This window comes from Heliangelus exortis, chromosome 2, assembly GCF_036169615.1.
Source record: "Heliangelus exortis chromosome 2, bHelExo1.hap1, whole genome shotgun sequence".
In the NCBI taxonomy this organism is placed as follows: domain Eukaryota; kingdom Metazoa; phylum Chordata; class Aves; order Apodiformes; family Trochilidae; genus Heliangelus; species Heliangelus exortis.
In genome coordinates, this window is record NC_092423.1 from 24,365,171 (window position 1) to 24,384,498 (window position 19,328).

Sequence of the window (19,328 nt, forward strand, 5' to 3'; positions counted from 1 at the left end):
ATTTGTGCAACTTGAGCTTGTATGTGAAGGACACTTACAGCCAAGAGACTTAGACCCTTGTCCTCTTCCAACTCTTTAAGAAGTGTAAATGTTGAAGAGCTGGTGGGGATCTTTTAAGTCAGTTGCAAATACAAATTCAGTAGTGTTGGCACCATTCCTCAGTCACCCATTTTGTCTGACCTGGGTTATAAAGGATGTAAGTGCACTACGAATGTCCCCAGTGGCATCACTTAATTCCAGGTGCCAGTCAAAGGAATGCAGAGATGGCTGTGCTGTGGCTCATGGCTGAGAGTTGCTGCCTTCCTGGGACAATGCTGTCCTTGAGAAGATCATGAGGAATTAATATGTATCATGAATGGAACTCATGCTGGGAAAACACTTCAGCCCTTTGCAACTAATCACATGAACAAGGTGCAGAAGAAAGGTGAATCCAGTGGAACTATCAATGGATGCAAAAATTACATTTTTAAGGAACTGGGGACTAAAAGAGTTATCTGACCAGACAGTTACTTCTCCCTCAATCCCAGAAACTGAAGGCTTGCTTATATCTGAAACAGGATGTTTTCTGTCCCATAACCTTGTTTAAATACTTGTGAGTTTTCTCCACTATTGGTCTGAATGAAAACCTATTTTAAGCAGACGGGAATTCCAAAACATTTCTGCATCAAGACCTAAGTATCTTAACATCTAACTATTTTTCTCCTACAGAGTTTAGTAAAATCTTTCTGTTAAAGACCAGTAGAAATGTCTTTGTTCTCATTTTGCAAAAAATCCCACATTATCTGCATCCATCTATGAAGTTCATTCTTTCTATCATAATTTAAAAATATATTTTCTGTTTAAACTTCGTCTTCTCTATCTCTGTTCTTTACTTGAATAAAACCCAATACCTCCAGTTTATTTTTTCTAGCCTCCTTGTAACTTCTACCCTATTTCCTGTGAGAAAAAAATTACCCGCAATCCCAAGAAGAAATGTTTCTTCATTTGTACTGTTCCAGTGTAGCACCACTATTATCTGTAATTTCCCTTTTTATTAATCTTCATGTGTGCCTCAGATTCAGTAAAGATGCATCACTTAAAAACCTCTTTTTGCTAGTGTCACTGTTGAATATGGAATACCTGGAACATTTGTATTGGTACAGAACATGGCAGCTATCAGTCAATACACAAATGACAGAAAAATGGAATAGTGATCGAAGCAAACAGAATTGCATTTATATTTAAGAGACCACCATTCACAATCAGGTCTTTTTGTGAGCTGGATGAAAGGTTCTGGAGAATGCCATTCCTCAAACAAGAACATGAGATATTCAATCAGCAAAGCACTGAACCAGAAATGTAGATGATGGAAGCACTATATGAAAGAAGAGGAAGGAGTTCATTCCCTGGGTTTGTTACAGGCTTTTTCCTTTCTTTGCACTTAAGAGGATGCTGAGTAACTGTGAATTTGATTACTGCTCACGGGAAGGAAACTGCACCCCAGGGAAGACTATGGGTTAATATACAAAGAAAGTGTTTCTTTATAGATACATAAGTGAGCATGGCAATATTACAGATTTTTAGAAAAAATCTTTTTTACCTTTTTTCTTATACGGAGGAGCTTTGTTCATCCTCTCATAGCATTTGAACTGTGAATCTATGATCTTCTGTCGTATGACTGAATTTTCAGTTACTACAGGCTCTAATGTAGGATCAGTATAATTTACAGTAGAAGAAAGACTTGGAACCATTCTCTGTACAGAAAGGAAAAACTGTTAGTACAAGTGAATAAACCAGGAGGATAAAATAAAAGAGAAATCTCTGTTATGCATTATTCAAAGACCTTTTATTTGCACATGTGTTTAGCATTATGATGGGCTTTATATTGCTTGCAAATTAAATGCTGAATTTTTACAAGTTTACCTCACTACAAACACAGGATCTTAACCAAGCCATTTTTCTTGGCAAAAGGAAGGACCATTAAATATTTTATAAAGTCTTTTAAATCTTTTTATTTACTTTAATTATCTACAAAAAATCTTGTATCTTCCCAAAGTTGCACACATCTACTTCCACCCTCTTGTGCTGAATTCACTCCAGACTGCTCAAAGTACCTCAGTGCCACAGTCTCAAAACTGATTTTTTCATGTTTTATGCCACCTACTTTGGACTCCTTCAGCCATTAAGGTCAGAGAAATATAGGGCAGAGAATTTACACGTTGCTGCCTGGCCTTAGCTCCTAGTTAAGCACCTAAGCAATGTCTGAACAGCAAAGTCTGTTTGATCAAGAGACATCTTCTGACTTTTCCCCTTCTGATCAGTCTGAAGGGCAAAAGGAACAAACCTTTTCTTTGGAAGGTAAAAATCTCACATAGAGAGATCAGATAGCTTTTTTTCTTTCCATCCATCCACCCATCCATCCACCCCAATCCTCTACCCACCCACTTTTCTGATGCACAGGCCAGGTCTGTGAGCCAGGGCAGCAATAAGAATGTGGAGCTTTTGTTAATTCTATTCTGGAAGGATTAGCTCCTCTGCCTCCCCAGTAAAAGCAATGTTGCTGTGGCACTTTTCATTTTATGAATGGCCCTGTACTTCTTCCCTATACTAAACCATAACAAAGCCTACACCCACCGAACACCTACAGAGTAATTTAAACGGTGATTCAAAACTTAGGACAGGAGTCTTTAGCAGATCCTGAAGCATGTATTTGTAGTTGTTCAAACTGAAAGCATGACAGGTTTGAAAGTTCAAATACCAGCTTATTTCTTAAATTGTTGCTTCTTTATTTTTTTTTAATTGCACATCACAAGCAACTGCATCACATTAATACATTTCTTTTCCATTTGCACAGCTAAAACACCTTGGTAAAACACAGCAAAACCACAGTACGTTTGGGAAAAAAAAAAAGCATTACTTAATTCTGATACTTCTGTACCAGTTTGTTCATTTTATACCCATATATCAAATTATCTTTTTGCTACTTTGATGCTAACATTTCAATTTTGAATTGTATATAGATATTGTCTGAAGACTGCAGAACACTTTATCTCATTGTACTTAAATTCTTGAAATAGAAAGGAGTGAATAAGAAGGAAGATGTTTTCTGGCAGATACAACTTCATATAAATTTTATGTCTATATATACATACACACATAAACATAGAGCTACATGGACAGTGATGCCATTTGGAATATTTCATCTGGCAATCCAAGTGAAAAATTAAGCATCTAGAAAGCCAGAACAGGAAATACAGAAGCTAAGCCAAACATACCACAGATCCCTCATTTATGAAAGGATTAAAGGGAGTAGCTGGAGCCCATGAGGATCATTTAAAAACCAAACAAGCAATATCTTAAATCCAGTAAGAAGTGTAGGAAAAGTGCAGATAAGGTTCTTCAGATCCCCTCATGACTGTCTTAGTGCTTTTTGTCCACATTGTTGCCACAGGTCTCACTGATTCATAGAAAATTTATGCTTTTTTTTTTCTTTATTATTTTCAGTAATACCTTTGCTTTCAAGACAGCAAAAATGGTATTGTCAAACAAAGCTACTGAGCCTTCCATGGCATCACCTCTGTTCTCAATGAGTCCTCTATTACTCCAGACCAGTTTGGAAACACGCTCATGTTTTGAAAGCATAGCCATCTGTTTATGCTTGGAAAACATCACCAAGTTTCCTTCCCCTGAAACAAGGCATTTATTTCATTTTTGTTCTCTTCTGGGAACGAAATGATCTGTTCTTCACATCTGTTTGACCAAGGAAGATCAAAATAATTTCAAATTGACAGAGACCAGACACACTGGTGGGGCTGGCCATAAATACTGTTGCAGTTGCATTTGCTTTATCTGTACAGAAAAACGTGCAACACAGACACGAAATAATTAGCAAATGCCAACTACAGAGATAGAAACCATAGAAAATATTCAGTGCTTTGGAACGTCTTTCCCCTATTCTCACTTCTTTTGTATCTTCTTTTACACACCACTTTTTTAAAAAGAACAGACCACTCCTGGAAGATTGCACAGGTCAGAAACATATAAGCTGATACTAAAGGTAAGAAATGCCATCAGAAAAGGAATGCTCTACCTACACCTTATAACTGGTGATATATTGGTCTGTAGTGAGGGATGATGATCTTGAGAGTTAAGATTTTATTCAGAGATTGGAGCCACTTTAGTTTTAAAGGTTAATTTCATAGCTCCCAGTGTGTAAGGGACTAACCCAGTTCCTGAAGAAGTCATCTCTTGTTGGGTACAGGTCAATAAGAATACTTTTATACTTGGAGGCAGAGAGTGCCTGTGGTAGCAGACAGGATAAAACTCTTGGGTTGAATTGTGCACAAAATCATTTGAAGGCCTTCACCATGTAACCAGGAGGTCTGCCATGCTACTGCCTCTGAGCAAGGCAACCAGGGCTCAGATTAAATTGCCCTCCAAAGTTCTACTGCTCACATTTGAGCCAGGGATTCATTCAGAGAGATTAAAAATGTGGAAGAGACTGTGCCACTAAACTTCAAGGGAAATTACTTCATCAGTGGTAATCACTTAATGGTCCACGGTAAATCTAAATTGAGTTTGGATAAAGACTGAAATAATAATATTAGATTACAGCTGAAACTTAGATTTTGTTTGTTTTATTATTGGAATACACGAAGACTCAGATTTTCAAAGGTAATTCCACAGAAATCTTCCCAGGTGCTTTTGATGCAATTAAATAATTTGTGTGTGAAATCAAATTGCGAGTTTATACTTAGGTATATTACTGATGTTCATCTGTGATATGTCCTTTAAATGTAATCTTCCCTTTGACTGCTATTACTTATTTCTGTTTGCCTAGATTTGAAAAACTGGCCATAGAATTTTGAACCACAAATATTTCTTTCTGCCTTTAAATCAGATGACCACTCCAGCAGACTAATGCAAAATAAATTTGGTGCCTTGCTGGAGGCTGAGCATTTACACCTCTGTTTGCAATCCTGGTATTATCTACTGTGCATAGGAGAATCTCATGTCCACCACCACCACTTTAGGACTTGGAGCCTAAAGCCTGACCTCCCCCAAATCATTTCAGTGGGATGATGATCCAGCCACATACTCCTGGGGCTCAGTTGAACAAAATCTTGGTACAGTTTGTGAGCTTTGATATTATTATTCCCTTCTTCTTGTGCTTACTGTAGAGGTCAGGAAAGGGTAAACAGGGCAGAAAGAAATGTCTGGCTCATTATTCTCTTACCAGAGGTATCAGATGCCTGGGCATGGCTACATGGGGCAAAAGTTTGGTGTGTAGCATGGGAGAGCCTAGGAATATCCCACAAATCCATGTGTGTGTGTGTGTATATGTGTATGTGTGTGCTCTCAATGAATTAATGATTAGGAATCACCTCTGCTACTACATTTTCATAATTATATCCAGGTATTCTAGGGATTAAATTTTAAAACATGTTTTCATCACAAAAAAAGCGCCAAGATTAAATATTTTTCACCTGCTTACTACCTATGGTACAGAGAAATTTTGAATGTTCATTCATCCATTACTGCATGTTAAAAACCCTTCCCATCCATCCATCTGTTACTTCAGATGGAAACATAGGCGATATTGATGCAATGAAGGAATGCCTTATTCATTTAGAAATATTCTTTATTAAAGAGAGAAATCAATAATTCACAACTTAATAATCAGAATGTGTTCGTAGCCTGAGAGTTATTGGTATGATTTCTTCAGAAGAAAACTGGTTAAGTGATGTCCCATGCAGCAGTTTAGCAGCCGTACACATGATGTCACTCCTAAAAGTCCAAGTAAATGACGTCATACATACGACCACCAAGCCACCACGTGACAAATTACTGTTATAAGAAAATGAATTATCATTACAAAGAGGAAAAACAGGCTGCTGGGAATGCTGAAGTTCACTTTACTCCTAGAAATAATAAAGGAATCTAGAGAAAGCAATTAATCTTCATTATTAAACTACCAAAAAGAACAAATAGTGCCCTGGTTTCTGTAAGATACACACCTGTGCAAGACTGTGCCCATTTCTGCAAGAGACGATCCAGGTAAATAAACATAAAGTTCCTTTTTCTTTTCCTTTCACAAAATATTGGACATGATGACAAGCATTCCCAAATATTTTTCTTCTACCACCAAGGAGCTTGAAGAACAGTAAGTGTTGACTATATGTGAAATTTAGGAAAACAAGGCATTTGTAGCTTTCTGTCCCTTCTGATTTTTATCTCCTTCCACTAAATACAATGATTTTGCAACATTTGCTGTTGAACTCCATCAATATATATTTCAAATTCTGGATGCTCCATTTGTCACTGATTTCAAGAGCTCAAGCACACACTTGGTAGGTTCCTTTAAAAACTGCTGTGTGTAAGGACCACTTTATGGGTCCCTAACCTCTTGTCCTCCAATACATTTGAACAAGGGTTCAGCATGACTTAGACTGCTTGCAGAGCCCCTCTCATACCTTGATTATATTTGAACTACTTTTCACTGCTGCTAACATGAGGACAGAAAAAGAAATGACTGTGATGCCCTAGGAAGGTCATTAGTGCATGGTACTCAGTAAACATAAGAAATAAACATAAAAATAATTTCTTCTTTATCACAAATGTGCTAGGAGGCAGCAGACAATTTCTTTGGGGAAATATCTCAACATGATGTTTTGCTTCATTGCTGAATGTTAAAATTTTCCTATACTCAGCTGCTGTCAAAGCAGATGGAAATTATCTCACTGTGAGATCCCCTACAACTTACATTGCAGATTTTGGCAGCTGTTTAAACAAGCATGAGATTATCAACCATACAAGATGAAGCCCAGCCACATGCAATGAAAAGAAACTCATAAGTCTTACAGTGCTTTTCCATTGCTGTAGGATTTGCAAGGATGCTGTAGTCCCAGAGGAGCCTGATGCAAACTGTGCTTAAAGGAAGGATGCAGGACACTTCGTGGATTTTTGCTTGCTCTGATTATCAATTTGCAATAGGCCTCTTTAGGTCAGTCAGTTGCACAGCAACATTCTTATTTTTTTAAAAAGCAAAGATGAAGACAGCAAGTCCTAATAACCCTTGAAATAGAACAGAGTGTTCCTCTCCCTCTTGGAAAACTGTGAAAAACTTGAGTCTGAAATTCTCACACTAATTCTCACCACCTTACATCACTAGCATCTTGCTTTCATGAGTTTTCCTTGCATGAGAAGAGCTCCAGAACTTGCAAGTACACATCCTTACAGCTTGAAGCTTTGTAACTTCCCTTTGAAGTTACAAAGGGAAATGCACACTTCTGAACAACAGCTTTCAAAGGCATGGTCTCAGGTGGTGACACCCAGGGGGATCCCATCATCCAAGGCTGGGGAAGCCCCTGGGCTCTCAGCAGTGCCAGACAGCAAGCGAGGCTCTTGATGAAGCACGCCAAGGGAGACTGTGCCTGATCTTCGGCAGCATATCTGGCACACCTGCCCTGGACCAGATGCTGGAAGAGCTGCTGTATAAGCAGAAAAAGAGTTGTACTTGGGGTGTCTGCAGAGACACAGCTGCTAGACACTTGTGGAAAGAGGCACTGAGCTGGGCAAGTGGCAGGAGCCCAGGGAGCACATGGCCACACCACAGCACCAGTGGACATTGTCCTCCCAGTTGTGAAAATCAAACGGGTACACCGTGAGCAATGGCCTCATCAGGGTGGCTTCTAAAAACTTGAACCTACTGCAATTATCTTCCAAAACATGGCAGTTTGTACAGTTGCTTAAAATTTCATTTAGGCTTTCATATAATTAATTTTCCATGGTTTCTGGGTGGGAATTATTCACAAGCCTTTCGACAAAATGTACCAGACTGAGTAGAGTTTAGTGACTGAAGCTTGGTAACAACTTGACAGATTTGGACTTAATGAACTTGTACAATTTATTTTTCACTCATAATTAATTTATTTTAAAATACAATCATGGTCTGACAGTCCTAATTGAACACTAGTTTGGTCTTCAGCTGCAGCAGATATTTTGTCCCTACTGAGCACCTCACAGTTGGCTCAGGACAAGAACATTGGAATATGCAAGAAAAACTACTACACCGCTCCTCATTTGCAGGATAAGATAAAACCATCATCTGTAGGAAGCTGATGACAATTCTTACTTGACACAACGAGGTTGAAAACAGAAATCTCTTAATGTCCAACAAAATTGATCAGTCATGCAGGAAAGAGACCCAAGCTTGTTTCTTTCTCCTCTTTCTCTGCAGTTTGATGCCCCTGGACACATTATGCTGACACTCTGTCTTTCCGGCAGAGGGAGATGTGCACTGAGGAGATGAACCAAGTGCTCCAGTGCACAGGACCTCACATACTGGAGGGAACAAATAGCAGTCACTTTTTGTGACTCTCAAGAACTACCAAAAGTTAGACAGGTTCAAGAATAAAGTGAACAGAGAAATAATGGACAGGTAAAATTTCTAATGGAATCCACTTTGAATTGCAGAGGAGTATCTGTTTATGCTGCAAATATTGTCATTATTCTGCATCCCAGACCAAAGAGTAAAACAGTGAGGAGATTGTTTTATTTCTAAATTAGGTTTTGGAGCAACTGCTGCTTTAGGTTTTGACGAAGGAGAGTTCTTATGGACTCATACACAGAAGAGTAAAGTGCCATTTATTCTGTTCAAAAAATGACGTTATTTTAGAGGGATGATCTCTGAAAGAAGGTACCAAATCCATTTGGTGGCAGGTCTAAAGGCTGGAGACTGTGGGAAGGGTGGGTTCTATGTAGACTTTGTAACTAGGACCTAGGACAATCACTCGAGGAGAGATAAGGGATGAATCTCGCATTTGAAGTGTTACAAATGGCATAAGCAGAGAGCCTGGTTCCCGGAGGAGAAAGCAAAGACCTCAACAGATTGTGTTGCTTTGCAACATCTTGCAGTTATCAGCTGGGAGTGCAGGCCACAGACAACAGGATGACAGTAAACCATCAAAGACGTCAAAGAAAGATCTGGAGGATGGTTTGTGGTGTGTGTAGAGAACAGGAACAGAGAGATAACCCGTGTGACAAATCACTTTGGTTACTGTATCTTCCTCAGCCTCAGACAGTGGCTGACACATAAGTTCCACGGACTTAAAGCTCGGGGAAAAAAGACATGATTACAAGAAGCAACAGAATAGGAACAGTTATTTTGGAAGAGAAAGAAAGGCACCTTTTTCTTGTTACAGACCACAAATAAGTTGTAAAAAAATGAATATTTTCCACTAGTTACAGGTGAGGAAATTTTTGGAAAGATGACTGGTGCCAAATATTTTTCATATTTGATCTAACAGCAGTGTTCTGGCAAGTGACATAAAAACCCCAGCTTTTTCATGGTCTATTTCTACAACGTTGGCTTCTCCCTTACTGGAAGATAAAAAGCCCAGGAGCTGTTCAAGTAGGTCAATAGTATGGGCACTGCAGTGGAGAAAGAAGGAATATAGAAACTGGAACAATGAAAATGTAAGGAAAGCCATGCTTAAGTTATCCATCAAGGTCAGAAGTTGGAGAGCTTTCTGTTGCAGATATCTAAAAGGATGCAGATCTCACTGCAGAGTGACTTTGTGTAATCTCTTTGATTCCATGATAATTGGTAATTTGAGATTTCACAAGTAGAGATCAGAGAAAGAATTCAACTTACATTGACAGGCTTTTAGTCAGAAAACATAGAAGTTACCCAGCCATGTTACACACCCTGAAGTAATGGTAATATTGATATTATACAATTTAAAACAGCATTTGAACTGAATAACTAAACTTTACACTGTCATTTTCCATTTCATTTGCTTTTCTGAGAGTAGAAGAACTATAAACAGTTACTTAAGTCGGTCTAAGTCTCACACAACAATGCTAAGGATGTTTTCAAGCCCACAAGTTTTCATAACACTGATGTTTTAGTAAACTGATATTTCTGTAAAACACAGAAATGAAGAATCATATGCATTACCTTCTTCAGACTTGCGGTTCTGTTTCACCAATAAACAATTGTTTCAAGTTCAAATTTTCTGAAATATCTCATTTAGAAACTTTATTAACCGTATTTTAAAATTTACCAGTAAGGGAACCCATTCCTTCACTTGTGCAGTACAGCAAACATTTGGCAGGTGTCATGAGCAGTTTAATTTTCTCATACTTACAATTAGAAGGATGATAAGTAAGATGCAACTGTGGGCTGGTTTTTTCATTGTGGAATCTTCCTGGAGAGACACCTTGTATCTGACCCCTCTGGGAATTCAACAACAAAAAGCAAGAGAAGTATTAGGTATTATTTGCTAAGATAAGTTCCTTGTCTTTGTGTTTGAGCATCTTTTTAGACTTGAAGTACACTGCATGCATGTGAGCACTCCCCCAGCCTTGTATGTGCTCATACAGGATTTTACTGGAGGTGGCTGTGCTTTAAATTTGGTCTCCTCCATGGATCTCTGTTGGAAAGCTCAGCTGACATAGGGCACAGCTTCATGTTTTGATGTTTCCAGCAGCAGATCTGGGTTAAGAATCATAGAATGGTTTGGGTTGGAAGGGAACTCAATGACAACCTAATTCTAACCCCCCTCCCTACCATGGGCAGAGACACCTTCCACTACACCAGGTTGCTCAAAGCCCCATCAGACCTGGCCCTAAACAATTCCAGGGAGCAGGAATCCACACCTTCTCTGGGAAACCTGTTCCAGTGCCTTACCACTCTCACAGTGAAGAATTTCTTCCTAACATCTAACCTAAATCTACTCTCTTCCAGTTTAAAGCTGTTATCACTTGTCCTGTTTTTACATGCCCTTGTAAAAAGTCACTCCCACAGCCCCACTGTGTGCCTCTGACTCTGAGATGATCCTCTTGGTTGAGATGATTCAGCTGCTTCTAACCTGCACATAAGGCTGCAGACTTGGGAAGAACCTGAATGTTGATTTTTTTAAAATTATCTAAAAAATCCCAAAAGATCTGGCTTGCAGATAAGCATAATGGCAGCTCAGAAGGCATGTTTATGGGCTAGAGAAATCCAGGGGCTGGCTAATTTCTGGCTAGATGTAACCCTCAGGAAACTGACAATGTTCCAGCTACATAAAGCACTGGAGAGGCAGAGCTTGTCCAAGACTCCACAGGCTTGGAGGGAACTGGATTGACAGATTTTTTGTTTTCTTATAGTTTTTTCCTAAATCAAGACCCATCTGGCCTTTCTGGGAAAAAATCTCCAGGGGTTGCCTTATACCATCACATTGCTTCACAGTTATGGGAGCTGAAGCAACCAAAGCTCTTTGCATTAACACAATATTTTTAGTTTTATAAAAATGGAATTTCTACATTAAAGTGAAAAACACCAGTGCCTTCCAATGTCCCTGTGGTGCAGGGTTGAGCACCATACCTCACCTTAGGCCACAGCAGGACAGTGAGCACTCACACACCTTTATTTTTTAGACTAGCTGGCTAAACAATCCTATGAGTACCCTACGTATCTGAAACCCATGAGTTTAACAGGAAAAAGGTACACAGACCAGGATGCTTGGTTTACTTCCCATGTAGTGAGCCATACAACCCCTTGTGCAACACTTATCTCTGCAGGAGTGCTGTAACAGCTTTTCTCATCTTTAAATGGTCTAGTAAGTAACCCATTTTCAGAGGGGAAGAAAAATATGAGGTTAGTGATAACTGTCCTCATCTAAAGCAGAAATATGTAATCTCAAAATATTCTAAAGGTATGGCACTTCCACTTCAATGGATATAATCTCCTACCAGATCCAAATGGGAGTGTTGCTGTCATGTGTCACTGAGATTACATAAAACTCAAAGTGATGAAAAAGAAGGTTCAAAGAATTTGCCTCTAATAAGAAGTAGCCCTATTACTGTCTCAGCCTTGCCAGAACCATTCTAATGTGCCAGAAGCAATGGGACAGGCAAATGACACAGAAATAATACGTAATTAAGCTGTCTGCTGTATATTTGTATTTGATCAGCAATGGCAGAAAAGTCAACAGAAGCAAAAATCTTGCAGCTAAATCAGAAAAATGTCTGGAACTGTATGCATCTTCAGACTACTCACTCCAGTGTGCATTGGCTCAAAACTGCCAAAAAAAGATTCATGAGCAGATAAACAACGGGGCTGGGTCAGCTGTGCAATGAGCAGACATAAACATGAATATGTGTGTTCATACAGTTACACTGGCACTGTAAAGAGTCTGTAGTGTGGTGTAAAGCCAGCCTGGCAGGAGCCTCAGATCTTGCTGGCCTCATTACTTCTGATGCATCTATAGGGCTTTGGTAAAGGAAGGACTTTGCCTTACAAACCATTGATAGTTTCAAAACACACTTCACTTTCCACAAATGGCACAGAGCCCAGCACAATACTGTGACCTGGAAAGCATGAGCCAAATGAGTAGTAATTGAAGTTACCTGCAATATTTCTATGTCTCTTGTCCTTTCTGCTGGAAGTGTTTGCCATACTATGTTGGGTTATAGCTGTAGGTAAATCTTATCCTCCTGAGAGTTTGTGTAGATTTGTTAACATGTACACAAAGAGCTACTTAAAGTGCATCTTCCTCCCATCTCTCCTGATAATAATAATTAAAAAAGCAATTGTAAAATATTGAACACATGATTTTTCCCCTCTGTTAGCTGTGATGACTGTGCTATATGATACTACATACAAGTAAATGAGTTGGAATTATTTCCCACACTAAATTTTATATTTCATAGTCTTGATATTTCTAGTTTTTCTTCTTGTCAGCTCTAATCACAGACATGGTGACATGCTGCATTAAACCCTGTACCTCTTTTTCTTTTCTCTTTCACTTGGGTATTTTCCAGTGACAACAATTTCAACAATTTTTGAACAACAATATTTTTGCAAACATAGTATAAAGGCCCTAAAAAGTGGCTTTTCTCTATTTTAATGATAAGAACAGCTCATGGCACTACAGCACACTTGAGTTAGGATTCATATTGGATCAAAGATGATCGCACTGAAATAAAAAAGTACACGCAGGTAAAAAATGTTGGTCAACAGTCAGGGCAGAAAAAGCAGGGAGGCAAAAAGATTCACATAAAGGGGAGGCTCAGGAGATAGACCCTGTCACCCTTCTGATGTAGGAACAGACCAGGATCTCCACAGCACTGTCCCCCATCTCCTGCAGTCCAGGTTCAGGTGTGACATGATGGGCAGGATGGGATGTGTCAATCTGCTCACTCCAGTGCCCTAGGATCTGGAGCTCTTGTGTTAAAACTTCTATTCATCATTTTTTTACTTCTTTACACCAGCTGGCACTTCTGCCCATGGACAGCCTGCTTGCAGTCCAAGGAAGTCTGGATAGTTCAGAGCAGCCTCACACACAGAGTAGGTGCTTTCCTGATTAATTTTTCCATACTATTTATGCTTTCTGTGTCAGTCCAACAGTGTTCTTGCTTGATGTTAAGGCAGTATAATGTGCTTCACACATTAAAGGTTTAGAACATTCATATTTAGTGATTAATCATAAGCACGTCGCTAAAGACCAGCACTTTTCCATTCTTGTATTAATTCTTTACCCCCTGTTGCTTATAATAGTTATGTAGGAAATCCCTGTCTGTTTTCTAAATCAGAATGCTCTTTCTTCATAAACATAGCATAGCTCATTATGTGCTAAGATATTGTTCCTTCTTCCACTATTTTAGAAATGCCACGGACACCTTGGGATTAGTGCTGAAGCTGCTCTGGGGACAAACAGAGAATCCTACTGGCATCTCTTTTGGCTCTGTCCCAATTTCTACAGCTGCAGTACTAAGCTGAACAGGGCTTTGAGCACAAGGAGCATCAGGTTACCCAGGAGGTGGGACAACCCACCCTGCATAGACATCTGCACAAGGCCAACAAGGGAAATCAATTTTAGTCAGAAAGGAGGGCATAAGGGGGGAATATTCAAAACAGGGTATTGGAGCAACATTTCTTTGCTGAAATCTGTTGAAACTCTAAGAAAGAAACGCCTTTTTGGAGGAAGAACTGGAAACAAGTCATTATTCTGCTCTTATAATTCTGCAGAGCCATCTTTCAAACAGAGCTGACACCTTTGGAGGAAGAAATGGTTCTAATAGTACAAAAGAGGATTTGTGGAGGCTGTGGTGAAGCACAGAAGTGTGATGCAAAAAACATCTCTTTTTCAGCTGTGGCACTATCCCCAGGAACTGAAAATTCACTTGCTACTTCCTTCTTTGGCTGCAAGTGTAGAGAGAACCACAAGTTCTCAGGTGTCGCCGATAATGAACTGGGAGCTTAGGCCCAGCTGTGCCCAATAATTAGGGCCTGCCCCAGCCAGAAATGGGCGGGGCTGAAGGGCAAAATAAAAGGCATGCTCCCAGAAGCAGAGAGACAAGAGATGAAGATGCCTGAGGAGAGGGATGGCAAGAGAGCTCTGGAGAAGAGCCGTGTCCCCGAGAGAAGGCTCGCCGCAACATGCAAGTTCCATAGGCAGCTTCCTTACATTCCCTGTGCATCTTTCTCAAGGAATATAGCTGTGTACCCTTCTCCAACCTTAGGGTCTCTAGGATTTCTTAACTAGTAGAGAGGCTTGCAGACACATCTACTGTCTTTTATTCCTGTATTTCCTACTGATTACCTTTACACAGTTCTTTGATCTTTCATCTAACAGTCCTGAAGTTTTCATATGAAAATCTCCTGAGAAATACAGGTTCCAAATTCTCAGTTACAGGTGTCAGGCAGGTAAAGGCATCACGACATTAAACCTACAGGCATCTAGGTCATCTGCTGGATTTTAGCTCATTGCTTTTGGTGGTCTTGGAGATACTTTCACTACCAGAGAGCCAAATGCTCAGTTGCATGATGATTACTCAGTCATTACTCAAGTAGATCACCATTCATTTCCATTAGCTTGCTTGGTGGAGACAGTGAACTGCATCTTGGAGAGCTCAGTGTGTGCTATCTTAACAAATTGAAAGTATTAGCTATGGCAAATTGGCAATTTCTCAGCTACATAGATCAAGTGACAAAAATATCTTTTTTAGCCATTCGTTTGGACTACATCAGAGCTGCAATGCTTGATGCTTCATTTTCCCATTGAAAACCAGTCAACAAGAAAGGGCTACTTTTCCTTGGGCTTTACTTTAACCATACCCTATGCCAATAAAATGGACAAGAGTAGAAAGAAACAGAAATTGCCAACAAACTTGGTTGTGTTGACTTTTAAGGTAATAAAAATTTTTTGAAATTCACTGCAGTGAAAACTGAAGATGGCTCCTGTTAGACTGGGTAATGTGACAGAAATAAATATACTTTGAAAGAAAAAAAAAATACAAGGAATGTTCTTTGAATGAGAATTATTTACCTGGACTCTAATAATATGCAAGCCAAATTATCCAGAAGGTTTTCAGAAAAGGCTGAAACTTTCTATGGAAATACACTAAATTTTTTAATAGTAATATATTGAAACACAGTAAAGCTTTAAATGAGTTAGAAGAGCTGATTCCTTCCACCTGCCAGGGGAACCTGGAGTGAATGGCTTTTAGGAAGCTCCCATTACCTAGCAGGGGAGCTGCTGTAGGTAGCTGAGCACCAGCACGTAAATTCTAGGTCCCTGGGGTTAAATTAATACCATTTGTATCATAAGTAGATATATGGTATTTCTGGGTCTTCTGATGGCTATTAGTGGGAGGTGATTCTTACCAAGTATTAATAGCCAAGAAAATTACTGCCTTATGAGTGCTTAGGAAGCCAGCCCTAATTCCCCTTCCAGCTGTTGGACAAGGGGTTTTATGAGGTTTAAAAGCAAGTAAAAGCAAATAAAATTTAAAGAAGGGACTAGCAAAGTATTTCAGGGGATTTGTTTGTTGCCAAATAGATTGGATTGTACAATTTCTTTCAAAAACTTTAGGTTTTACCTTTGCAAATGCACAATGTGAAGGTGTAAACACAAAGTATTTTCGGCCAAAGTGTTAACGCTTTGTATCTGAAGAGAGGTGTCCCAAGCACTTCTGCAATTCAGCCTTTATAGGACTACCTGTACCTTGTTGAGCTTACTGAAATTAGTAAAATAATTCTGTTTTACTTAGGAATAGTCTTCTGAATGATGTGTATGACCCTATTCTGTCACCTTAGGAATATGCATCTAGTTTACACTGGACATGATGTTATCCCAGGAAGAAACAACTTTGTTTAAAAACAAAGAAAGAAAAAGAATATTGTATAATTCATCTTTAAATGCAAATAATAAGCTTTTATTGCTGCAAGAAACAACACACCTATCGTTCGTTTATTTGTTTGTTGGTTTGCTTGGTTTTTTTTGGTGTGTGTAGTGTGCCTCAGCCACATGTTTTCAGCCCTCTCTTGTGCTCCTATTTGAAGACATGACCCAGACAGCTACACCAACAGAAAATGAGCCCTGAAGTGCATAAATGATGTGGTTTTCTTTCTCTGCAACTCTCAGAACTTAACACAGGCTCTGGTGATAAAAGCAGTGGTACAAGGAAGGGGGTAGAAATACTTAGTTCAGAGGAGATGGTGAGTAACAGCAGCACATCTGCCCTATTGTAGACCAGTTTAAGCTACTGTAGAGCTGAAATTAAAAGAAGATGAACTTTGGTGCTTTTGTGGTGAAAGCAACAACACATTATACTTGCACTAGAGCCATAATGCAGTACAGAGAGTGGATCACATCAAGTGTCTGGAAAATGAGTTCATCCTCTTTAATCACTATTCAAAGGATACACTTGTAAAATAATCTCACTGTAACAAATCAATGATGGTTTACATAAGAATAAAGTCAGTCTCTCAGTACCCTTCAATGTGTCATAGAATGCTTTGGGTTTGAAATGAGCTTTAAAGATCACCTAGTCCTGCCCCACATCAGCAGGGGCATCTTCTTTGCCAGAGCAGGTTGCTCACAGCACTATCCAGCCTGACCCTGACCACTTTCAATGATGGGGCATCATCCACAACTTCTGGGCAACCTGTTCCAGGGTCTCACCTCCCTCATTGTAAAAAATTTCTTCCTTATATGCAATGAAAACCAACTCTCTTTCCAATTAAAACTTCCGCTCCTTGTCCTGTCACTACAGGCCCTGGTAAATAAGTCTTTCTCCCTCTTTATTATAAGCCCCCTTTAAGTATTGAAAGGCCACAAGATCTCCTTGGAGCTTTTCCTTCTCCAGGCTGAACAATCCCAACTCTTTCAACCTTTCTTCATAGCAGATGTGTTCCAGCCCTCTCAACATTTTTGCAGCCTTCCTCTGGACCTATCCCAACAGGTCTACATCTTTCCTGTGCTGAGGACTCCAGAGCTGGAGTCAGTACTCAGGTGGGGGGTCACCAGAGCAAAGGAGAAGGACATAAATGTATGCAACTCCTTTGAAGCCTTTGCTCTAGAGCAGTGGAATATTCATCCCAAGCTTCTGGATGTCTTCAAGCTGCAGTGTCACCAAGATTGGACAGTTGTCTACTTGCTCATTTTACAGCTGGAAAGCCCACCAAAAATTGTAAGCACTTTTTAAAAAGACCTTTCACAGCTGTGGCTAAAAGGCAAAAATTATACTCTGCTACTACCAGGTGAGATGCTAAACAACAGCTTCACAGAGGAGCAAAATGGCCATAGAGTGCCCGGCTTTGGGGAATGTTCAGTGATGAACTTCACATTCCTGCAGTGTGGTTTTCATCTGTCACATGGCAGACCACTGGCCAAGGCTTTTTCGTTTGATCCTGATACTCAAGCAGACTTAAAATAGCAGGAACGCTGTGCTATAGATTTTACTCCTCTGCTTTGTGGTAGCTTTCTGCTTCTTTGCACTGTGGGCAATGGTTTTAAACTAAATGAGGGTAGATTTAGACTAGAAGAAATTTTTTACAATGAGGGTGGTGAAACACTGGAATAGATGTTCTGGAGAGGTGGAAGCTGCCCCATCCCATGAAACATTCAAGATCAGGTTAGATGGGGCTCTGAGCAACCTGAACTAGCTGAAGATGTCCCTTCTGATTGCAGGGAGATTGTACTGAAGGACTTTAAAGGCTCCTTCTAGCCCAAACTTTTTGGTGGCTCTGTGATGCTATGTCAGATTACAGTCTTTTGCACAGCCTGCAAAGTTAAAGCAGATGAGTCTGCATCTGTAATTTTCTTTTTTTTTTTTTTTTTTTCCAGAGAAAAATCTTTTCACAGTTCTTTTATTCTTCACAGAATAATTTTTGTGGCTAACATTAATTACATTAATAAAATTTACAGTAAGAATTGTGAGGGGTATAGCTAAACAAATGCAAATATATTACAGAGCTTCAGTCAAAACTTTTTGAGTTATGAATAAAAGCCACCTTCACGGATGCCTTAAAACTTTAACTGGACAGGCATCCTGAGTGTACAGTACATACAGACTGGGTCTTACATAGAGTACATGCTAGTCAATGAGCTTAAAAATATTCTAACAGGTATTTGCATTCAATAGAACAAGAATATCATGACAAAGCCATCCTGGATGGACTTTGTGAGCACCCATGAACAGTTACGGAGAAGCAAGAAAATCCGAATGTAAGGATGTTCTTTTTTTCCAGTTCCCAAATTCTTCCTGTATCACATCGGAAGAATCTTCATCTAATTGGATTAATACAGCCTCATACATGACATTCTTCCCTCTTGGATCAATATTTTTTGATTCTATATATTGATGTTTTTGTAAAAAAAAAATAATATTTTGGCTGCAGCATTTACTGGACTTATTTGTGGCAAATTCCCTCTCAGTTTTCCATTCTTCCCCAGGCAAACTCCCACTGGTCCTTTTTTTGTAACCATACATTCCTACAGATTATGTGAAACAAGTGAATATTTTTTGAGGTGGGCAAAAAACCAAGGAAAATATGATACTTTCTTATTATGTAACTGTTTTTATATAAATCATACAAAGTGTGAAAAATCCTGTGAGTGGATTGTTATGAATCAAGTGCACATGACACACATATAAAACATTTTCTTCCCATCTGTCAGCAGAATAGCCTGTGCTACAGCTGGATGCAGGTTTCTTTTCTGCCTTGACAAAAATAAACCTTTGCTGAAACCCCAATACTTCTTTTTCTTGAGTCTGGTTCTAATTTTATAGCAGCTCTGCTAATAACGAATAGAAAACCTGATTATGGCTTGAAGTCAGAATGTGTCATTATTGATCTGTAAGGGTTGAACCTAACAGGGTATTTTAAATGCCCTACTAGACAGAGACAATCTTTGGGGCATGCAAACCCTCTTGTGGCAGTCTCTGAAGAAGACTCTGCATCTGAGGCAACTTTTACAGATATACCAGTTGGTTTGCTTAGAGTTATGTCTGCTGGTAAATCTTACTTTATCTGTGCTCTTAAAATGTGATATCTACTGCAACACTGATACTTC

General features: G+C 39.3%; 1 protein-coding gene across 1 annotated transcript in view; it reads right to left on the reverse strand.

Moving 5' to 3' along the window:
- CALCR (calcitonin receptor) overlaps positions 1–19,328 on the reverse strand; it is a 142,187-nt gene that overhangs the window by 56,273 nt on the left and 66,586 nt on the right. The window contains exons 2-3 of the mRNA XM_071735244.1: positions 10,131–10,218; positions 1,580–1,733 (exon numbers count right to left, since the gene is read on the reverse strand). Coding sequence (XP_071591345.1) covers positions 1,580–1,733; positions 10,131–10,178 — 202 coding nt within the window. The 5' untranslated portion in view covers positions 10,179–10,218. The remainder of the gene's footprint in view (positions 1–1,579; positions 1,734–10,130; positions 10,219–19,328) is intronic.